Consider the following 21,727-nt stretch of genomic DNA (forward strand, 5'->3'; position numbering starts at 1 on the left):
GTGGAAACTTCTCGTACAACAAGCTGGAGGAACTCAGCAGGTCGGACAGCATCCGTAGAAACGAGCAGTCAGTGTTTCGGGCCAAGACCCTTCGTCAGGACTGACTGGTGGAAACTTCTGACTGTAGAAATTAGTAATGGAAAATATCTTTGAACAAATGTGCCAGTTGGTTGGCACAAGTTTTCAGAGCCTTACCAGGTACTTCATCAGGGCTTGTTGCCTTGTGAGGGCACATTGTCTTGAAAGGCAATCTGAGGTCGGCCTCCAAGACAGAGATCATAGGGTTACCCAGTTAACATTCTGCCTCCAACCTCATTCAGAATTGTTCCTTTGCTCTTGAGGTAGCCCTCTGTAAGACATACCTGACCTTCTTATATAGTCTTGAATCACCAGATCTAACCCCAGCAGACTACCTGGTTCATCCAGGGCTTTTGATTCAGATATGTACAGTAAGTTCTTGTAGCAGTAGGCAGCCGTTGATACATGGGTTTGCGCCTCTGGTGGACTGTGTGCTCGCCAGGGCGCAAGCCTGGGTGGGAAGATTTGAAGAACCGGCTGTTGCCCGTGTGGTGGTTCCCCATCTCCACGTCACTGATGCAGTCCAAGGGAAGGGCAAGCACCAATACAGCTTGGCACCAGTGTCGTCACAGAGGGCAGGGACATCAAACTGCCTTAGGGACCCCAGCTCCGGATTTCTTCCTTGGGGTTTACTCCCGAAGTCTTTCCCACGGGTGGGTATGTCTGCAAGGCAGCAGAGGTTTAAAATCAGAGTTTTCCTTTTTGTAGGGACACGCTTATCCATACAGGTTTTAATGAAGTCAGTGACAACTGTGGCATACTTATTCAGACTCGAAGATGAATCCCCGAATACAATCCAGTCCACCGATTCAAAGCAATCCTGTAAGTGCTCTTGTGTCTCCCTTGTCCTCACTTCTGGCTGTGCGGTCTTCAGTCTCTGTACTCAGGAAGTAGAAGTACAGCCAGGTGATCAGACTGTCCAAAGTGTGGGCGTGGAATAGCACAGTCAGTGCTGTGGATGATAGTCAGTGTGTTGATTCCTCGGGTTCCACAAGTGATACATTGGTGAAAATGATTTAGAGACTTTTTCAAGCTGGCTGGAAATCCCCCAGAAATGACGAGGAAAGCATCAGGATGTGCTACTTCATGCCTGTTGATTACGTTGCTCAGCTCCTTGAGAGCTTGTTTGACACGGGCCTGAGGTGGGACCACGATGATGGCTGAAAACTCCCGCGGCAGATAAAATGATCACTTGATCACAAGATGTCTGAGGTTGGCTGAGCAGGATTAGGATAGTCCTGCCACTTTTGTACACCATGAGGAGTTGATCACAAGGCATACACCACCTCCTATGCCTTTGAAAGACTCAGCAGTTTCATCTTGGTGATGAATCATGAAGCCAGCGTGCTGTATCACTGCGTCCAGAATGGGGGAGGTGGAGGTTGATATCCAAGTCACTGTAAAACAAATAAACTTTAAATGTCCTTCTGGTGCAGCAATCTTGCTCTGAGCTCCTCCAGTTTATTTTTCCAGACGCCGTTTGTTTGTCAGCAGGGTAGAGGGTATTAGGAGTCGAAAGCCATGTTTCCATACACAAATTTTTAAACCAGAGTGGCATCCTCTCTTCTGTTGTCTTAAAGAGGAACTGCGCCAGGAACCAGAGTCTGCTCGAGCCTCGTTGCTTTTGAGTAGCCGCCCTTCCCAGCATGCCTTCTAATTTTGGTCACTTTATAACAAATCCAGGTTTTTGGGGCCTTTCTATCAATGTGTTTTGTAAATTGTTAATATAATAAAAATCAAAACTCCTCTTCCAATTTATTTGTACTATTTTTTAACAGAATCAGGGTGACATTCTCCTTGGAGCTTTGTGAGTTGCTGTCCCGTTATTGTCCCGAGAAAAGCGCTCACAGTCTAGACCAGAGCATTGAGACAAGGAAATGGAGGAAAGTTACGTTATTTCTTAATGGGCAGAGATACCTCACCAAGCTCTACAGTAGCTAGCGCTGGCATGGTTACATCACTCTCTCGGAGGGTTGTGAACCATTACGAGGCAGGGGTGTTTGATGGGACTACACGTACTAGGTGGGGTCTGCAGCGTGTGGACCTTACCTTGAGGTGGTACAAGTGCCCGGCATGCCAGGGTTGGTCTAGGCTTGGACGCTTGGCATATCTACCCAGAAGGGGATCCCGGATGTGGTACAAGTGGTTGAGTGGATACTGGACTTGGGTAGGGGGTGCCCCACATAGGTAGTCTTGAGGGGCTAGGATGCTGGATTCAAATGTTGTGCTTGCTGGATGGGCTACAGTTTCCTGATACTTGCCATGAATACTGGAGTACAGGCTGTGGGCCCGATGGGATTCCGGATGGACTGGGGGGGGGGGGGGAAAGTGGGGTAACATGGTGGTATATTGGCAGTTGAGTGGATTATAACCCGGGAGCCCAGACTAACAGTCCAGAGAGCAGAGTTCAGGTCCCACCACGGCAACTGTGGAATTTGAAAATAATCTGGAACTGATGAACAAAACAGCTGGAAATTGTTAATAGATCTGTTAACACACCACCAAATCCAGTCATGTCCTTCAGGCGAGGGTCCTGCCATCCTTGTCCCTGATCCGCTGATGACCCCAGTACCGATAATGTGGTAGCCTCGTTAACGTCCTCCCAAGTGGCCTGGTTGGCCACATCACAGGACAGTGAACGGCAGTGTCCTTGCTGGTGAGGCACGTGTCCGGACTTTGAGAAAATAAAACCCGTTCCTTAGGGGCAGTTGTGGGTGGGTTTAGGGGGGTCGTGGGTGCACTGGGTGCAGGTCTTTGGAACTGGGCCGGATTGGGTGCCAGGTAGTGGACGTAGCCTGACTGGGCCACGGGTGCCTGAATGGTGGACGTATGGCTGCCTGGCTGGGTGTTCAGATGCTGCACTGAGGTGTGACTGTAGAACTGGGTTCTGTGCCTTGGCAGCAGTCTGGGGCATAGGAGTACAGTGCCCATTGGAGCCGCAGGTACACCCATTCCCTCTACACTTCCAAGGTGTGGGTAGTGGTGTAGGGGTCAGGTTGGTGTTTGGAGGTCTGGTGGGCATGGGGAGTGTGGTAAGGTTGGGGGGCAGTGAAGCTGGATTCAGGTGCATGGCAGGTTTAGGGATATTGTAGAGGGCAGGATGCCAGCTGCTACATGACTCTATATGGGTATGAGTGGGGATACAGTTTAACAAGAGCCTGGAAAATTTGGGATCATGCCCATGTGCCTGGGAATATTTGCTCCCCCTGTTTCTGGGACCATTTCCCACCTGTGCTTGAGATTGTCCCCATGCTCCCACGTCCTGGTGTTCACTGACTTTCCCATTCCTCTCTCTCTCTTTCTCTCCCTCCAGTTCTTCATCAAACAGCCTCTCCGATCCCTGGGACCAGCCCAACCTGCACCACATCTCGCACCAGTTCAGCTCCCTGGGCAGTATGGACAGCCTGGACCAGACCCCGGCCCTCTCCCTATCCCTCTCCCTGGCCAAATCCAACACCAGCGTGGAGCAAGCCACCCAGCCCAGCAGGAGGGACTCGGCTTACAGCTCCTTCTCCACCAACTGCAGCACGCCTGACTACTCGCTCTCGTCCTCCCGCAGTGACAACGGCTCCTCCACCGAGAATGTGCTGAGCAGGCTCGGCGGCTGGGAGGGGGGGCGTCTGGGACAGGTCCCCCTCGAGGACGGCGGCCCGGAGGAGAGGAAGAGCCCCCGGGTGGAGGAGCAGACCAACTCCAGGGTGCTCCGCACCAGCCTTGGGCCAGTGTGGCACGTGCCGGAGAAGAGGGTCCTGGCCGACAGCCGCGGGCCCAGGGGAGCCTCCCCACCCCCTCCCCCCATACGCAGTGACAGCTACGCGGCCACCAGGGTCCACGAGGGCGGTGGGCAGGTGCGGAGCAGGTCTCATCTCCGTGGAGACAAAGAAGCGACGGAGGGCAGTGGCTGGAGGAACCAAGCCTGCCCCCCCTGCCCAGAGCACCCCCCTGCCCCGGCTTCTTTGGACAGTGTCTCCTCGCACCCCTCTCCCCCGCACCACCGGCAACAGCACAGCGATGAGCTAGCCCCAGCGTGGGCCGTCAACTGGCGACAGGACCCAACCCAGGCCTGGGCTGGGGCCTCGCCAGTGCCGCCACCCTGCCTGGACTCAGTGGTCCCTGAGGGCCCTGGGCCTAGCAGGTACTTCTGCCTCTCCTCTGGGCCACCCCAGCAACTGGCGGTGGAGGGACAGGGCCGCCTCAGGCCGGAGCCTCGGGATGGCCAGAAGGGACTTCTCTGCCTCCCAGATCCAGCCTCCAGGCACCTCCCCGAAGAAGTGAGCCAGAAGCCTAACTGGGTGAGCCAGAGGATGGGAGGGGCTGGGATGGGCAGCTGGGCCTCAGACCCACAGGCTGGGGAGGACTGTAGGCCAGGCCCTGGGGTGGTGTGTCCCGAGCAGGCGCCTGCCTTCCCCTTGCCTGCCCAGGATGGCCGCAAGCCGCAGGCTGAGCCGGGCCAGGTAGCTCGCCAGTTGCGACGCAGCGACCGCTTTGCCACGGCCCTGCGCAATGAGATCCAGATGAAGCGGGCCTTGCTGCAGAAGAGCAGGAGCGTTGCGGCCATGGCCGCGAGCCCGGAGGCAGGGGAAGGGACAGAGTGCGGCTGGGGAGGAGAACCTTCGGCTGGAGCCGTACCCTGGCCCGATGGTACCTCGTACGCTGATGGCCTGAAGGAGGCCCAGGCACGAGTCCTGAGGGCCACCTCCTTCCAGAGGAGGGACCTGGGTCCCTTGGCCACCCCCCTCCGTCCCGCCAGGCCACCTCCCTGTCCTGCCCCTCCCCCCAGGAACGGGCCCCTGCCCCCACCTCCGGTTAACCCCTTAGTAACTGGGCGGGCGGCCAGCAGCCAACTTGGCCGGGTGGGGGGACGGAAGCGGCTGACCCAGGAGCAGAGGCTGAGGTCCTACTCTGAGCCTGGTAAGATGAACGAGGTGGGGACCCCTGAGGGGGAGGAGCCTCTCCTTCCACTGGGCACCGCTCCCCTAGCCTCCTTCGCTGACAGGCGGCAGTTCTTCGAGGGCAGCATTAAGGCAGCCCAGCGCTTGGCTGCCTGTACCAGGCCTGCCCCAGCCTCTGGCGAGGTGGCCCATTGGAAAAGCCAGGCCATTGGCCCCAAGGCAGGGGTGCAGGGCCTGGAGAGCGAAGTGCGTGGCCGCGCTGCCTCCCTGGGCATGGATGGTTTGTGGGGAGGGGCCCATCCCAGCGGGTTCCCGGAGAGGACGAGACAGGGCGGGTCCCCGGGCGCCAGGGAGCGAGAGGCTGATCCGCAGCGGCTGGGAACATTTGCGGAATACCAGGCCAAGTGGAGGGAGCAGAGGAAGGTGTCAGAGGCCAGGAGCTCGAGCAGGTACCATTCTGTGGACAACATCCTGGACCAGGGCTGCGAGCAGCCTGCGAAACTGCAGTACGTGCATGAGAGGTCACGCTCGTCACCCTCCACCGATTTCTACCTGCAGGTAATCCTGGTTCCCTCTGTGTTGCCGGTTACTTGTTGCTGAACTAAATGTGTTTTTGTGGGTGGGGTGCTTCTTCAGAAGCAGATGGCAGAGTCAGCTGGTGTTTATGGTACAAAGTTGCCTCGTGGGCATGCGTGTCTGACCGTTCCGTTCCCATAGACCAGCGACAGGGTGATAAGGGTTGAAATGTGAAGCAGCTGGAGGCTGAGGGTCTGGGCTTGTCTGGTGCAGGATTCGCCGAGGATGGCGTGGCTCGGCCCTCAGCTCTGTTTCTACATGTACGTACCTGCACAGCAGTCAGGAGTGAGCTGGCTCCACCTCTGCCACCACAGCCTTGTGGGTGGGTTCCTCCCAGAAGGAGACAACCCCCTTACTTTCTCTCAAAGGAGGAAATGTCCTCTCCACATCCACTCTGTCAACATCTCTCAGCATCACCTACATTTCTGTGAAGTTCTCTTCAATCTCCTGAACTCCACTCAAACCTATCCTGTGCCACCTTTCCTCATACGACAACTACCCCTTTCACGTATTAGTCTTGTCACGCTTAGAAACATCCTTCCTTAAATAAGGACACCGGTAGGCAGTACTCTGGACGTGGTCTCATTAATGCCGTATTTAACTGAAGCATGGCCTCCCCGAATCTCGGTTCCCTGTGCAGTGGGCAGTGACATTTTGCTAGCCCCTTTCCTTTCTTGCTGTGGCTATGTACTATCCTTTGGCAGGTCTTTCACCCTGCATCAGAGTTCTACAATCCCTCACCACTCAGCCAGTCTGCATCTTCACTTTCCCCGCCAAAATGGACATCTTTACGATAACATAACTTCAGTTTTCCTAACACAGGTCTGTTTCTGTTCCCTTCCTCATGATGCATTGGAGCTTCTTGCTTCACCTACTCTGTTTTATCAAGCTCTTCAACTGAGTGGACGACAATATTTATTACCCCTCACAGGGCGTCTACATTTCACCCATCATTGTTTCCAAGACCTAACTCAGTTCCATCTTTTGATGCACTTCAGAGAGAAGTACTCGGACATTTCCTGCCTTTCATGTTACAGTCACAGTTACTGGCATAGGCAGCTATTGGCCAAGTGCTGGAAGGTGGATTGCTACATATCAATGCCTGATGCTCAGCACGGGTGTTGTTGACCAAAAAGCACGTCTCTGGTGTATGGATGAGATGGTCTCCATCCTGGCTTCGTGTCCAGAGCTACTGGCCAAGGCTGGAAGGACATCTGGACTCCCTGTACTATCATGGGGATGCACAGATAATGCAATAACCCAAGGGCTGAGCTGTCAAGTCCCACCAGCCCAAGAATTGAAATCACAGCTGAGTTGTGTAATAGACGTAGAAAGTTCAGGCATTTGCTTCCTAAAAGAAAATCATCTTACGAGTGCCTTTGATTGTGACTCCAGCCCTGGGCTGCATTTGGGTATAAAGGCTTTCCAAGCTGCCATTGGGTATGGAGCTAAAAGTGAAGTGCACAGTGCCAAACCTTTTCTCATAATGTTTACGAGATACCTGCAGTGCAAGAGAATTGGTGGCTGTAATTACTCCTGGTGCAGGTGAGTGGTGGGAGAATGCGGGAGGAGTAGATGGGCATGAGAGTTGGGTGGTGGGGAAATGAAAATGGATTGGGATTGAAAATCAGAAGTGTGGTGCAGATGCCAGAAGTCTGAAACAGAAAATGCTGAAACACAGACAGAATCTGTGAGAAGAAAAGCATGTTTCAGGTTGAAAACTGTTCAGAAGTGGGAAAGGAAGAAAAATGAAAGAGTTTGTTCTCTCACTTACCAAGTTCAGGTAAAGGAGAATGAGTTGTTGTGAGAAGCAGCACAAAGCCAGTGGTCAGGGTTGCCTGAGGGCAGATGAAATATGAAAAGGTGCCCAGAGTGGTATGACAGTATTTTTCAAATCACTGTTGCAATGTGAAACCTTGATCACATGCATCTCTTACAGAGAATGTCCAACTTTTAATTTTTATGGAACCATTCTCCTTCAGGTGTTGCTGTTGAAAGTCTAACCCTAGATTCCTCTGGACTATTTTGTTAGTGCCATGGAAATTAGAGACTAATCAGACAACTGCACTGGCAAGGTCATTTGTTTTGCCATTTTTGTAGCGCAACACACGGCTTAGCAGGATTAAACTATGCAAGCAAATTGTACAGGGGAGGCTTACACTGTTCCACTTAGACTGAGCTCAGAAAAGAGCAAGCCTGTTTACTCGCATTGCTCTTCACCCGAAAAAGTAGGTTTGAACTTTGTGCTGAGATGGGGGTCAAAGAAAAATTCCAAAACCAGTTTCAGCACATTCTTGTTCAGTGAAGTAAAGCAAGGACAGATGGTGGTGATATAAATCAGCGAGAGCCTGATCGGGCAGCAGGTCTATGAAGGACTGAATGGTCTCACTTTGCTCTTGTGTAATTTACCTGTTTCTGCAGCGGTGTCATGCTTCAGGCCTTCTGCTGTGCTAATGTGCAGGTGGGGCATGTAAATAAGGATTGGTCATATTTACACATCCTGATATTTCTTCAGAAAGACTGACTGCTTACATAGCTACTAGACAGAGTCACCCAGAGGCAGGCCGACCTGCCTCACACTCCCAACGACAGTGCCTGGCCCTACCCTGCCATTGTCGCTGCTACTTCAAACCTTGCCTCATCACGTTTACTCAGTCCTGGGATTTTGTCATCTCCAGCATGACTCACCCTCCGTTACCATTCTCCTCCTAGTCCCAGAGCAGAACCTGATGGTGAGTCACTGACTTCAGTTGCTGCTGGTGCAATGAAACTGAGGGGACTGGAATCACCGGTGGAACAGTCTGTCCATAGGTGGCTGGTCTGTGTCCCCCAGGATGAAATGATTGAGATTTTCCAATCTGTTGTAATAAAGTTGATTACTACTCGGGGATGTTATTCAGCTGGTTGCAGAGGCCATGTCTTGCACTGGGGCAAAATCTCACTGAGTGCGACCCCCCCCACCCTTACCTTCCCCATGCCCTCACAATCACTCACTCTCCCCTGTACCCCATCCTGACTGACTCTTCCAGCTGCTGTCTTGCCCCTGTACACACAGGACTGATGATCGAAATGTTACACACTTCCTGTTTCATTACTCATGTGCAATTACTCACTTTCTCCTTGCGGGGAAAAGATATTACACCTCAGTTAGGAGTCCTTCATTAAAACTCCCAGCACTGTCAGCGACTTTAGTTTTTACTGCTGTGCAGGAGATAAGCTTTGAATGTGTTTACTCTAGAAGGTAAATAGTGATTTTATTGATGCTATACATCTTAGTGTTTCTGTATGAGTGTGAGGGGGATTGTTTTCCAGCCCTTTCAAAAACGGAAATCATTCTCGTTTCAGGACCTGTTATTTATATTTTATAAGAATCTCCAGAGGGTCAGGGTTGGGGGATTAGCTTGCTTAATAGGATCATCTGTTCAATCACATTTGTTTGGATTCTGTAGGAGTTAATGAATTCAGCGCACTGCTTTAAACAACAGTATTGTATTTTCTTTCTGTTTTCTTTGATATGTTTTGATCGTTATGAAGATGTTGGAGATCAGGTTGTTGGGTGGGAAGACTGTTCCTGTGGGAAGGTGGAGCAAAGTGCAAATAGACCGATGATTGGAGTTTGGAGGTGGGCCAGTTTGAGGAGTGAGGTCATGTGAAGCCTTTAGGGATACTGAGTTGACTTTGGGAAGTTCCTTGTGGAGAGATAGAAATAACTTGAAGGAAGTTTTTTTTTGGGCGGTGCTGAAGGTAGTTCACAAATGTTGCTGCACAGTCCTTGGTGTTGGTGGTTGGGGAGCCAGTCCAAAGACTGGCAGAGGGATTGCAGGGAGCTGTGTGACCTTCAGAGACACACTCAGAACTTGGTCACCCTGCTCCGTTTACTGATTAGGGACCAAAGGACAAATAAATCCTACTCCAGACAGTACAGGCTTGGATATTACAGCTCCTGGTCTGCACCAGAAAGACTAATAAAAGCAGCAGCCCCTGTAGTTACCATTTGTTCATATTATATTGAGCAGAGATAGAGGTACTCATGTCTCCAAATATAGGGCAAAGGTAATGACCTACACTCCATGGCCATTCTATTAGGTACCTCCTGAACATAATGAAGTGGCCACTGAGCGCATGTTCGTGGTCTTCTGCTGCTGTAGCCCACCCACTTCAAAGTTTGATGTGTTGTGCATTCAGAGATGCCCTTCTGCACACCAATGGTTATTTGAGTTCCTGTCACCTTCCTGTCAGCTTGAACCAGTCTGGCCCCTATCCTGTCCTCTCTCATAACAAGGCATTTTGCCCACAGAACTGCTGCTTACTGGAGGCTTTTTTTTTGTATTTTGCACCGTTCTCAGTAAATTCTGGAGACTTGTGTGAGAAATCCCAGGTGATCTGCAGTTTCTGAGATACTCAAACCACCCTCTGTGGTACCAACTATCATTCCACAGTCAAAGTCACTTAGATCACAGTTCTTCCCCATTCAGGTGTTTGGGCTGAACAACAACTGAACCTCTTGACCATGTCTGCTTGCTTTTATGCACTGAGTTGCTGCCACATGATTGGCTGATTAGATACTTGCATTAGTGAGCAGGTGTATCTAGTAACGTGGCCACCGAGTGTACGTTCATACCACACAGTAGAGTTCAGTTTGCTAAATAAACACTGAGACGTGAAATAACACGTAGGTTTATAGCAGGATTCCTCCCACATCCCAGAGGCGAGCAGGTTGGCAGGTCAGTTGGCATCCAGTGCGTGAATTTGGATCAGAGATTGAATTTGGGAGGAGTTGAGGGGAGTGTGGGGGAATAAATTGGGATGTGTATAAATAAGTGTTTAACAGTCAGCATGGACTGTGTGCCGTAGCGTCCATTTCTGTGCTTTAACTCTACATGAGCTCAATCCCGGGTGTGTTTTACAGTTCTGATGAAGGCCTTTCCACCTGGGACATTAGCTTTCTCTTTCCACAGATGCTTCCCAACCTCCTGGTGTTCCCAGCATTTTCTGGTTTTATTTCAGATTTCCAACACCTGCAGTTTGGTGATTTTCCTTGCACTTTTCCAAGGGGGTGGGCTCTCCATAATTAGTGCGGTATCACGTGAAATGCAGGCACCGGCTGACAGATGCTTCTTCACCATCCTGCAGGATATTCCCATTGAGGCGAGGAGGCGTCCAGAAGGTCTCCAGAAGGAGGTGGCTCATCCAACTCCAGAAGCTGGTGCAAGTGCTTGCAGACGGTGAGTACTGAGGGGGTGGAGGAGTTCCATGCAGCGCTTCACTCTGATTCTGTCAACTGTTGAAGTTGTTGATTTCTGGTTGTGCTTGAACACAGAAACCCAAATTTACACTTCAGAAAGAATGGTTTGTAGTGCTAATCACAATGTTTAACAAGACCTGCATTGAAATTACAGCTGACAGGGGAAAGTTGAGTGGCTACCTTCAGTGAGGGCACTTTCATCAGATTTGATTCATACCGTTCAGGTCAAGCACTTATATAATTTGTTGCAACCTCTGCCTGTGGTCCATTGTTTCAGTGATCCATTTGGAAAGTCCGCCTCGGCTTTAAAACAAAATTCCGGGCAGCCTCCTTCATAAGTATTCCATTCCCCGTTCTCCGCGTAAGGGTGGTGGGAATTATAGAGTCTCCTCTCCCAAAGTTGCTGCAGCTGCTAGAAATGGGCTGACTTCAGGACCCTGATCTTATTCTCGTTGCGAGTTTGAAGGTACGTGTGGGATGAAGGTAGGAAAGTGGAGCTGAGGTTCAGTTTGCACTTGAAACTCATTGAATGGTGGAATGAAGCTGAGGGACCGAGTGGGCGTCTCCTGCTCGCAATGAGAATCCTCATTTTATTGTCCCCAGGTGTTCTCAAGCCTGTCGGAGGATTCCCAAGTGCAGTGGAATAACAGGGCACACTAATTTCCATCCAAGAATAACAAAAGCAAGCAAGGGTGATTTTCCTGTGTTTTTACCCCAAATTGCCCCAGGACTTGTTTTTTGTGTGTTTTATTTATTTTTTTTAGGATCTGGACTCACTAGAGGGGCCAGCACTTATTGCTTATCCCAGTTGCCCTTGGGCTGTTGACATCGAGCTGCCTTCTCACCCCTTTTGGTAAAAATGCTGAGAGGAGGGAGTTGCAGGGTTTAAGTCCGGTGACAGTGAAGGAGCCATTCTGAACGAGGGTGGGTCGCAACTCGGAGGGAAACCTATGAGCAGCCTTGCACCTGTTGCCCCTTTTCACCTCTTTCGGGAAACCCAGTGGTTAAGGTTGGGCTGAAAGTGATGAAGGATGGCTGACTGGACCTTCAGCTCATTTCTCGTTTGCTCACGGCCATTCTCTCTGATCTAGTGAATGCAGAAGCGGTCTACACTTTTCTCTCCTTCCTGTCTTTGAGTTGGCCCTCGGCTGTTCTGATTCTGCTACGTGAACTCATTTGATAAAATAAAGAAGGAACAGTTCTGGGAGTTTCAGGCTTCAAAAGCAATGGAGTGGTTGCACTATAGTTGATTCTTTTGGAAGAATTACAGCTGTCAGTCATTGTTGGCAGTGTGTTTTTTTTCTTGGCATGCAATTATCCCCTGGTGGTTGGTTTTGAATAGTTGTGGTTGTGTGAGAAGTCGGTCTGACTGGCCTCATTTCACCATAATGTTTTATGGGGCTCTCTGTGAAGATGCTGGAGCTGCCCCTTCTTGGCCTGGTCATTGTGGATGCTGACTACATGACACTGGTCCTGATCTGTCATGAAAAGAGGACAGAGGGGATTCGAACGTAAGTGGACAATTGGTGTGAGGGAGGCGACCGACTGTTTCTCAGTTTCCATTTCCTCCATCTCACAACTCCCCCTCTTTTTATACTGACTATCTCCCCCATCCAGTCTTAGTCCTGATGTGGGATTTTAAAACATTAGGCCATTCAGCCCATCAAGTCTGCTGTGCCATTCCATCATGCCTGATTTATCACTCTCAACCCCATCCTCCTGCCTTCTCTCTGTTACCTTTGACACCCTGACAAACCAAGAAACTACTATCTTAGCTTTAAAATACTCAATCAATAGGCTCCACAGCCATCCATGGCAAGGAATTCCATAGATTGATCATCCTCTGGCTAAAAAAATTTCTTCTCATCTCTATTCTAAATGGACGTCCCTCTAATCTGAGCCTGTGCCCTCAGGTCCTAGAGTCTCCCACTGTAGGAAATATCTTCTCTACATCCACTCTATGCAGGCATTTACTATTCAATAGGTTTCAATTTCAATTTCAGGCAGATGGGGCTCATCAGCTGTCTCATCTTCGAGAAGGAAATCTCTGATCCCAAACCTCCGCTGCCCTGTGGCCATACCCTCAAGTGGAGAAGGCTTCGGGAGTTAAACCCGGAGAGGAAAGTTCCAGAGCTGGAGTTCCTAAGGCATTCCTACGTTGACTTCAATGCTGACATGCTGACTGGCAACTCCTGTGTCACTGCTGGTACCAAACTGAATCAGTCTCTGCCGTTCCTTTGGGTTCATCAGATGCATGGAGAAAGGGAGAGCTTGCTACGTGGTCAACAGCTTGCTCTCCATATTGTACCACCTTGGCTTGCATATCCAGACAGCTAGGATACAACATCCATGGTTGACCCTGACCAACAGAGGCCTCAGAGGTCTCAATGAGAGATCCCTCTGACTCTTGTGATCTTCAGTGAGTACAGGCCCTGAGCCATCAAATGCCCCCCCCTCCATATGTTAACACTTTCATTACCAGTCATTCTCATCAACCTCCCTCTCGACCCTTTCCAACGCCAACACATCTTTTTGTAGATAAAGGCCCAAAACTTCTCACAATAGTCCAAGTGCAGTCTGACTAATGTGTTATAAAGTCACAGCAGCACATCCTTGATTTTATATTCTAGACGTCTTGAAGTTAATGCTAAAATTGCTTTTGCCTCCTTACCACTGACTGAACCTGTAAGTTAACCTTTAGGGAATCCTGCACAAGGATTCCCAAGTCCCTTTGCAAATCTGATTTTTGAATTTTCTCCTTGTTTAGAAAATAGCCCACACCTATATTACTTCTGCCAAGGTGCATGACCGTACACAGCCCTACATTGTATTTCTCCTGCCACTTCTTTGCTCATTCTCACAATCTGTCCAGGTCTTTCTGCAGACTCCCCACTCCCTCAGCATTACCTGTCCCTCCACCTATCTTTGTATCGTCTGCAAACATAGCCGCAAAGCCATCGATTGCATAATACAAATCATTGATACATAGCGTGAAAGGAAATGGTTCCCGTACCGATCCCTGTGGAACCCCTAGAGGTGCTGCCTTGAGGATGAGGCTGTTCTTCTTGGGGCAATTCAGGTGGATGTAAGTGACCCTGGTGGACGAGTGGTCATCCAGGATGTTCTCCATAGTGTCCTGTCTAATCTTTATCCCTAAACCAGCGTCATTACAATGGATGATATGGTTACTGTTACAATGCACATGCTGGTAGTTGCTTTGTGCAACTTGACTGTCGCATTTCTTACAACACTGTAAATGTTGCTGCAATATCCACACTTCTCAAATGCTTCCTTAGTGGTAGGCCACTTTGCAGTGAACAAGGCCATGGAAAATCTTACTTAAATACAAGTTCACCCTTTAATTTTGGTTTGCTCTCTCACTTCCACACTCTCTTTCACCTTGTGCTAATCAGTGACCAATACTGCTCACTTAAGAAGGTGGTCCTTGTCAATGTCATATCTTTAACTCACTGAAGTATCTCGGGCCTCATAGATATTGCCAAGCCAATTGAAACTTGTTGACTGCCACATTAAAGGAAAAGCCAGCTGTTCATGGAACTAAAAGCCAGGAAGAGAGCTTTTAAGGAAAGGAGAGAAGTGAAGACATTTTGGACAGGAAATCTAGAGTTTGGGATACATGTGGTGGAAATCAAAGGTGAGATCCAAAATAGCAGAGCAAGAGGAGAAGTGTCCTGATGAAGGGTCTCGGCCCAAAACGTTGACTGCTCGTTTCCACGGATGCTGCACGACCTGCTGAGTTCCTCCAGCTTATTTGTACGGAGAAGAACGGAACCGTCTGTGTTGACATGAGATTATGCAGATGCTGGAATCTGAGGCAACAGTCTGCTGGAGGAACTCAGTCGGTTGAGTAGCGTCTGTCAAAAGAAAGCAAATGTCGACATTTTGACAATTCCTGTCTTTCCGGTGATGCTGCTTGACCCACTGAGTTCTTACAGCCAATTGTTTCTGACTCTAACATTGTCTCAAATGATGGAGGTGGGGGCTGTCATATGTGTACTGCTGTCATCCATCCCATGCTGACTTTAAATGTGATAATGAGCAGACTGTTGGGGTTTGGAACCAGTCAACAATTCAGTGCAACTCATTAACAGCGGACGCCCATTGAAAGGAATACACCTACAACAGCATTTTTTTTGCTAGTGTGGCACAATTATTTCTTTGTGGCTCTGGAATCTGTATAAAGCACAGTGCTGAGTAGCAGCTGTAACAACAAAAGCCCAGTGTCTGTCCGCACGGGTAAACCATCCTATGTTGCAGATGAGACCCAGTGGAAATGCAGTTGAATGCCTTCGCTCCGTTTCCTTGGGTCTGCTGGTGCAGTAGCCAGAACAATATCGAGTGTCCCATCAGCCTCTGAGAGAATACAAGCTAAAGCATTAATGGGATTTGCTTGAAGCTACGCTGTGATCTTTGTGTAACTCAAGGGTCTGCAGAGCAACATCCTATCTGCTGGGTGAACTCAGCAGGCCTCGCAGCATCTGTAGGAGGAAAGGAATTGTTGATGTTCTGTGCCAAAGCCCCCGCACCCTCCTTTGCGAGAGCGTGGTCAAAGAGCCAGAGAGCAGTGGAAACCATAGAGGGGAGTAAGAACGTAGTCGATACAGGATACCTTGCATCTTACTCGCCAAAAAGCCAACTGGTCTTGCACTGCTGGGGCTTCCAGGAGTGGGAGCAGAGACCCTGCTCTGGTTGTCAGAGTTGGCATTGTCAGCACAGAAGAGAGGCACAATGAAGATGAATAGTTTCACAGGTTAGTCACTGAAGCAGGAAAGCATAAATCGTGAACCAGGATCACAGGAGATGTAGGTACCTGATGCTCAAGCTGGGGCCGCTTTGCCCAACTAGCTTCTTCAGAAGCAACAATGGTCCCCCTGCACGTAACATATTGGGAGGCCCATGAGCGCTGGCACTGCTTACAGCAGGTCAACTAAATCACCAGATCCTCTTCTTAGATTGCAACTTAGGAGCCTGTGAGAACCAGTAGGGGGCTTTCCAACTTGGGCTAAAGGTCCAGCCGACATGCAGATGCTTTACTGTGGCAGATGTATAGCTGAGACCAGTAGAGAGCCAATAGACTGGTGCAGTTGTGTGTCCCAGGGAATTGAGCAGGGCTTGTGCCTCAGACCAGCTTAGTAAGGGGTGGGGGTGGGTGCGCTCATATTGAGAGTGGCATTGGCTTTCAGATTTAGGATCCACTGACAAGTGTTTACCAAGTGGTCAGAGCTCATGGACGAGGAACCTAATGAGCCTGTGTCAGCCTGCTTTTTGGGCATCTACTCCCAGCACAGCTTCTACAGTGGTGGGATGAGGTAGAAAGGACAGGCGTGTAGGCCTGAGATAGTAACCCTTCTGTCAGTTGTGCAAGTGGCTTCCGGTAAAGTGATAGCTCTGCTGGACTTGATCTTGTTTGGTTGCATTTCAATCTTCTCAATCACTGACCGTTTTAACACTGGCTGGACATTGGAGCTCAGCGAGCAAGCCCACAGGGCAGGAGGGGGAAGAATTTGTGCTCTATGACTCTCAAATGGGAACCACCTTCTGCTGTTTTCCTGGAGGCAGGAGAATGGATGCTCTCAGCTTTAAGCATTTGACAATGGTTACTTTGGATAAACATAGTGACATAACCTAAGGGAATCCTGTTCAGGGTAAACAAGCTTAAAGGTTCGGACAGATGAAACAAGTTAGCTTGGTTCTGCAGCTTGTCAGATCTGCCTAACCTGAGAAAGCTCAATTTAACTGACTCAAGGTAACAATGCTATCAGCGCCACTCATTTCAGAGTCTCGGAGTCAAAGTTCAGCACCAAGTGTATGTTTGCAGAGTGCAAGGAGTTCTTGATATGAGTGTGTTGGTTATTACAACACCAGATAACCTGAGAAATAATAAAAGAGCTGTGGTAAATGAGTAAATGATAACCATCAAATAGCTGCTGTGTTTTACAGCTTCGATATGGCCCACTTTGATTTCACTTTGTTCTTTTCTGTCTGTAACCACTTAGAACATTTGGAATTAATTTTCCAAGTATTATCTTGGAAACTCAGAAGTACCAAGGCAAATTTCAGACTAAATATTCGCAGAATCTCTCAGCACAGGAGCCCACCTATGCTTTTGAGAGCTTTAGGAAAGAAACACAATGTCTCATGGTCTCCCCATTATGAACCAGCAGTGATCACTTTGTAGTTTCCTGCTACGGTATGTACAATTCAGCTAATATGTAATACAAGGTCAGGCAGCATCTATGGAAATGAATAAACAGTTGACGTTATGGACTGAGACCCTTCGTCAGGACTGAAGAAGGATCTCAGCCTGAAATGTCAGCTCTATTCATTTCCATAGATGTAGTCTGACCTGCTGTTCCTCCACATTTTGTGTGTATTGCTCTGGATTTCCAGCCACTTCAGGATTTCTCGTGTGTATAATTTATTAATACATTTCTCACAAATCAAAACGACCTAATTTCCTTTAAGGATGTGGTAGTTGCTATATGAAGGAAAGTATTTTTCTTTCACAACTCTCTAGATTTTTCCTTTCTGTGTGTTTATCCAACTTCATTTTAAAAATTGCCCTTCAATCAGCTGCCCCCATGCTTTCTGGCTGTGCTCAGCACATTGTGCCAACTTGCTGGATAAAATATTCCTTACTGTTGTTCTTCTAATTCTTTTCAGGGTGACCTTAAATCTGTTTGCTGGTTACTGACCTATGGCCAAAGCAAACAGTTGCTAATTTATATAGGACTGCTCTGCTGGTGTATCGCCAGTGGACTGCCGGTTTCTGTTACGTTGTTAGGCAATAAGAGTACCAATATTTTTGAATGGATCAATGGTAAATGGTTTTCCTTTGTCATCTTTAATAATTCATTTCAGAATTCCCTGTGTGCCTCTCCCAACCTCTGGAAGCACCTTCAGTCTGGTCACCTTCTTCTGATTGCCACCATTTTTTAAAATTTTCACCCACTCATGTTGATGATTAGTAGTTTGGTCACACTTGAACAACAGAAGAATATTTTTTTGGGTAAGGTACTTCAAGGACTAGGTGATCGCAGGTTGGCAGCTCCCATTGAACCTGTGTTCTGCTGCGAAAACCCTTGGTCTCTTCTGGCTCTGCACGTCGACAGCAGCCTGAGGCAGGTGAACTAGGGTTCAGTTTCAGGGTTTGTGAGTTTTGCGGTTTGAGCAAAGCTGAAAATTTCTGAGTCCAAGTGATTTCCTGGGGCCCTATCATGAGGAGAGTGACCTCTTTGTTGTCTCTAGCCAGTGAACAGTGAGCATGAGCAGATGGTCTTGTGAGGCAAGGTCAGACTGGCCAGGTTTGTAGCTGTTGGAGCTTAAAAATATGAGAAGCAATTTGATTGAAGTATAAGAACCTGATTTTGGTTTTCTTTGTTTTGTGGCTGTCTGTGGGGAAGACGAACCTCAGGATTTGAAACTGCATGCATACTTCGATAATAAATGTACTTTGAATCTTTGAAGTATTGACAGAGTGGATGTAGAGAGAATGGTTCTTCTTGTGGAAGAATCAGGAACTGGGAGTCACTTACTTAGACCTGATTCTGAATAAAAATTTGCCCATCTATGGCCTAAAGTGAAATAGCTTTCTCTTGCAGAAGGTAATCAGTGTTCGGAACTCTCTTCTTCGAAGGGTGGCAGAAACGGAATCAATACATGTTTTTGAGGAAGAGGTAGATCGATTCTTGATGGGAGAATGGGTGAAAGGTTATCAGGTATAGATGGAAGTGCACTGCTGATTCTTCAGTCATTACAGTCATAGTGAATGATGGCGCAGACTTCAGAGGCTTTGCAGTCTATGTTTGCTCCTGTTTCTAATGTTTGTACAAAGCAGAGCTGCACCCTCAGAGCAGGACTTCATTCTGTGACTGGGTTCATTCTAAAGCCAACAACTGGCTCAAGTAATAGTACCCATACATTGCACAAGTGGTTAGAAGCTAGAGGCTTTGGTTTATGGGCTCCTGCGAAGGACGACACTTGTGCATCAATGCCACATGATGTGGCAATAAGTGAGGTACTGAATTTGCAAAACAGGGTGAGTGGTCTTGGCATTTTGCTCTCAATAGAGCATTTCCTCTGGGCGATGTGGCGACCATTTCAGAGTTTCTTACCTTATTATTTATAAAGTATGTTTGTACACCTGATTAATTTGTGCATAGAACTAATGTGTTAATTTGCAATTACTTTAATCCCAGGTTAATTGGGAGCCCTAAAACTCTAATTTTGAACAAAATTATCCCTAACTGGGGAGCACCATACTTTTAGCTCTTTCATCTGCAAATACTGTCAGCAAGTTTAATTTAAAGGGTGAATGTGGAATATGGAGCAGAAGCTCATGCTGGCTGAAAGCCTTTTGGGCCTTACATGCACATTTTCTTTCATCCCTTTCAAAGTGTTTTTGGAAGTTTTTGAAGTGAAGGTCTTTCCATAGCCAAATTGAAGTTGAGCATTTTCTCAGCCCTTTGACAGGATAAGGTCAGAACAGCCAGTGTTGTGGGGTAGAGAGGCAGCCAATCAGCAGTGTGGAATGGGTGGGGCAGCCAGCGAGCGAGGGAAGGGTTTGTGGGTGGAATAGCTATGGGATTGTCACTTGAGTGAATCATTCCAGCAACACCAGCCTGCCGCAGCAAGCATGCAGTGTGAGCTCGCTGGTCTGAAGTGAAAGATTGAGGTTAAGTGTGCTGTGAAGAGACTTCTCTCATTTTAAACTTCAGAGGATTTTGGGGAAACCTGCTGCTGAGGATGTACTTTGCCCAACAAATCAGGGTAAGTTCTCTGTGGTGGTAATGAAGGAACTTATTTTCTCCATGCTTTTCATGTCCACATTGCTATTTTAAAATGGTATTTAATTATACTGTTTATTGGAGTTTAACTTGCTGGCCTAGCTGTGTGCGCGGTTAATGACCTGCAGTAGCTTGTCTCCTCAATCCCACAATAACATTCGGTGGATCAGGAGGCACAGACAGGCACCTTGCCCCCTCCCACCCCCTCAGACCCAGCTGAAGCATTGAAGTGAAAATTGAAGGGTGAATAGAGTCTGGTTATGTTGTAACTTTGCCAGGGTTGTGCTAGCTCTCAGGTATGGAGGCAGGAGCTGTGCCCGTGGTCAGGCAATGCTTCAGGGAATACCCAGCTCTTGAAGAAAACATGTCAGTCGTGAAATTCTCCTAACTGCTGTCGTACCCCATCTAATGGGAAGCAGGACTGACATGTTATGGAAGTAAAACTCCAACCAGAAGACCTTCCCGATGAAGGGTCTCGGCCTGAAACGCTGACTGTTGATTCATCTCCATAGATACTGCCCGACTCGCTGAGTTCCTCCAGCGTTGTACTTGTGTTGCTTTGGACTTCTGGCATCTGCAGAATCTGTTAAGCTTTTGATCTCCTTGTCATTTCGTCCATGAATATGCAGGGATATGGTTCATGTGCAGGCAGAAAGGCTGAGTCTGGTTTAGCAATGAAGTTCCTGTGCTGCACTGTTCTATGTTCTCTCTGACAGAGGGCCACCCAGCATGAAAGAGTGGTGTCTTGTAGCTATCACTTTGCCATCGGCAAGTTTACCCTCCTCTCTCTGCAGCCCCAAGCTCTGGCATTCTCTTTTAACTCTTTCTGCTTATATTACCTATTTTGAGTGTTCGTTCCAAACCTATTGCAGTGATCCTGATCCTTGTTCCGACCAGAGTCTGGTTTCATTCTATGGCATGCTGCTGCATTAAATGTGTGATTAAATCCCAAGTGTCTTGGTGCTAGTGAGGTGTAAGAAATTGCTGCTGATGGTTGCCAAATGCTTTGTAAAGTACTGCACCTTAGTACAATCTTGCTGTGAGGAACTGTCGTTACAGAATCTGTAAATCTGTGTATTATTGACAGATCATATAAATAAGGAGCAGGAGTTGGCCATTTGGCCCCTTAGATTAGCCTGTCATTCAGTAAGATCTGACTCCAAATGATTTGTACAACACACAGAGCTGGAGGAACTCAGTGGATTGAGCAGCGTCTATGAAGGAAAATGGACAGTCGACATTTTGAGCCGAGAACCTGCTCCTCCAGCCTTTTGTATGTTGCTGCAGATTCCAGCATCTTCAGTCTCTTTTGTCTTTGATTGACTTGTTTACAGCCCTCTGACCTTGCACGTACACCCGAGCTCCCAACAAAGCATGAAAGCTGCTCTTTGCAAGCCTCAAGCCTCAAGTTCAAGTTTATTGGCATGGGAATGAACAAGCGCTATGAATATTAGCTTTTTGCCACAGCATAATGCATTACAAACTTAAGAAACACAAACTTAGTTATATGTTACAGTGCCTGTAAAAGCTATTCACCTCGCCCTCCCCCCCCCCCAGAAGTTTTCATACGTTATTGTTTTACAACATTGAATCACAGATTTATTTGGCTTTTTTTGACACTGATCAACAGAAAAGACTCTTTCATGTCAAAGTGAAAACAAATTTCTACAAATTGGTCTAAATTCATTATACTTATTAAACACAAAATAATTGATTGCATAATTACTCACCCCCTTCAAGACGATATTTAGTAGATGCACCTTTGGCAGCAATTACAGCCTTGAGTCTGTGTGGATGGGTCTCTATCAGCTTTGCACATCTGGACACTGCAATTTTCCCCATTCTTCTTTACAAAACCGCTCAAGCTCTGTCAGATTGCATTGGATCGTGGGAGGACGCCCTATTCAAGTCCAGCCACAAATTCTCAATTGGATTGTGGTCTGGACTTTGACTTGTCCATTCCAGGACATTAACTTTGTTGTTTTTAAGCCATTCCTGTGTAGCTTTGGCTTTATGTTTGAGGTTATTCTCTTGCAGGAAAACAAATCTTCTCCCAAGTTGCACATCTCTTGTACACTGCATCAGCTTTTCCTCCAGGATTTCCCTGTATTTTTCTGCATTCATTTTAC

General features: G+C 48.1%; 1 protein-coding gene across 12 annotated transcripts in view; it reads left to right on the forward strand.

The window, feature by feature from the left end:
- LOC132393113 (protein Shroom2-like) overlaps positions 1 to 21,727 on the forward strand; it is a 241,546-nt gene that overhangs the window by 181,215 nt on the left and 38,604 nt on the right. For all 12 annotated transcript variants that reach the window (XM_059967932.1, XM_059967930.1, XM_059967931.1 and 9 more), the window contains 2 exons: positions 3,392 to 5,528; positions 10,680 to 10,771. In XM_059967932.1, the coding sequence (XP_059823915.1) occupies positions 3,392 to 5,528; positions 10,680 to 10,771 (2,229 nt within the window). The remainder of the gene's footprint in view (positions 1 to 3,391; positions 5,529 to 10,679; positions 10,772 to 21,727) is intronic.

This window comes from Hypanus sabinus, chromosome 4 (genome assembly GCF_030144855.1).
Source record: "Hypanus sabinus isolate sHypSab1 chromosome 4, sHypSab1.hap1, whole genome shotgun sequence".
In the NCBI taxonomy this organism is placed as follows: Eukaryota; Metazoa; Chordata; class Chondrichthyes; order Myliobatiformes; family Dasyatidae; genus Hypanus; species Hypanus sabinus.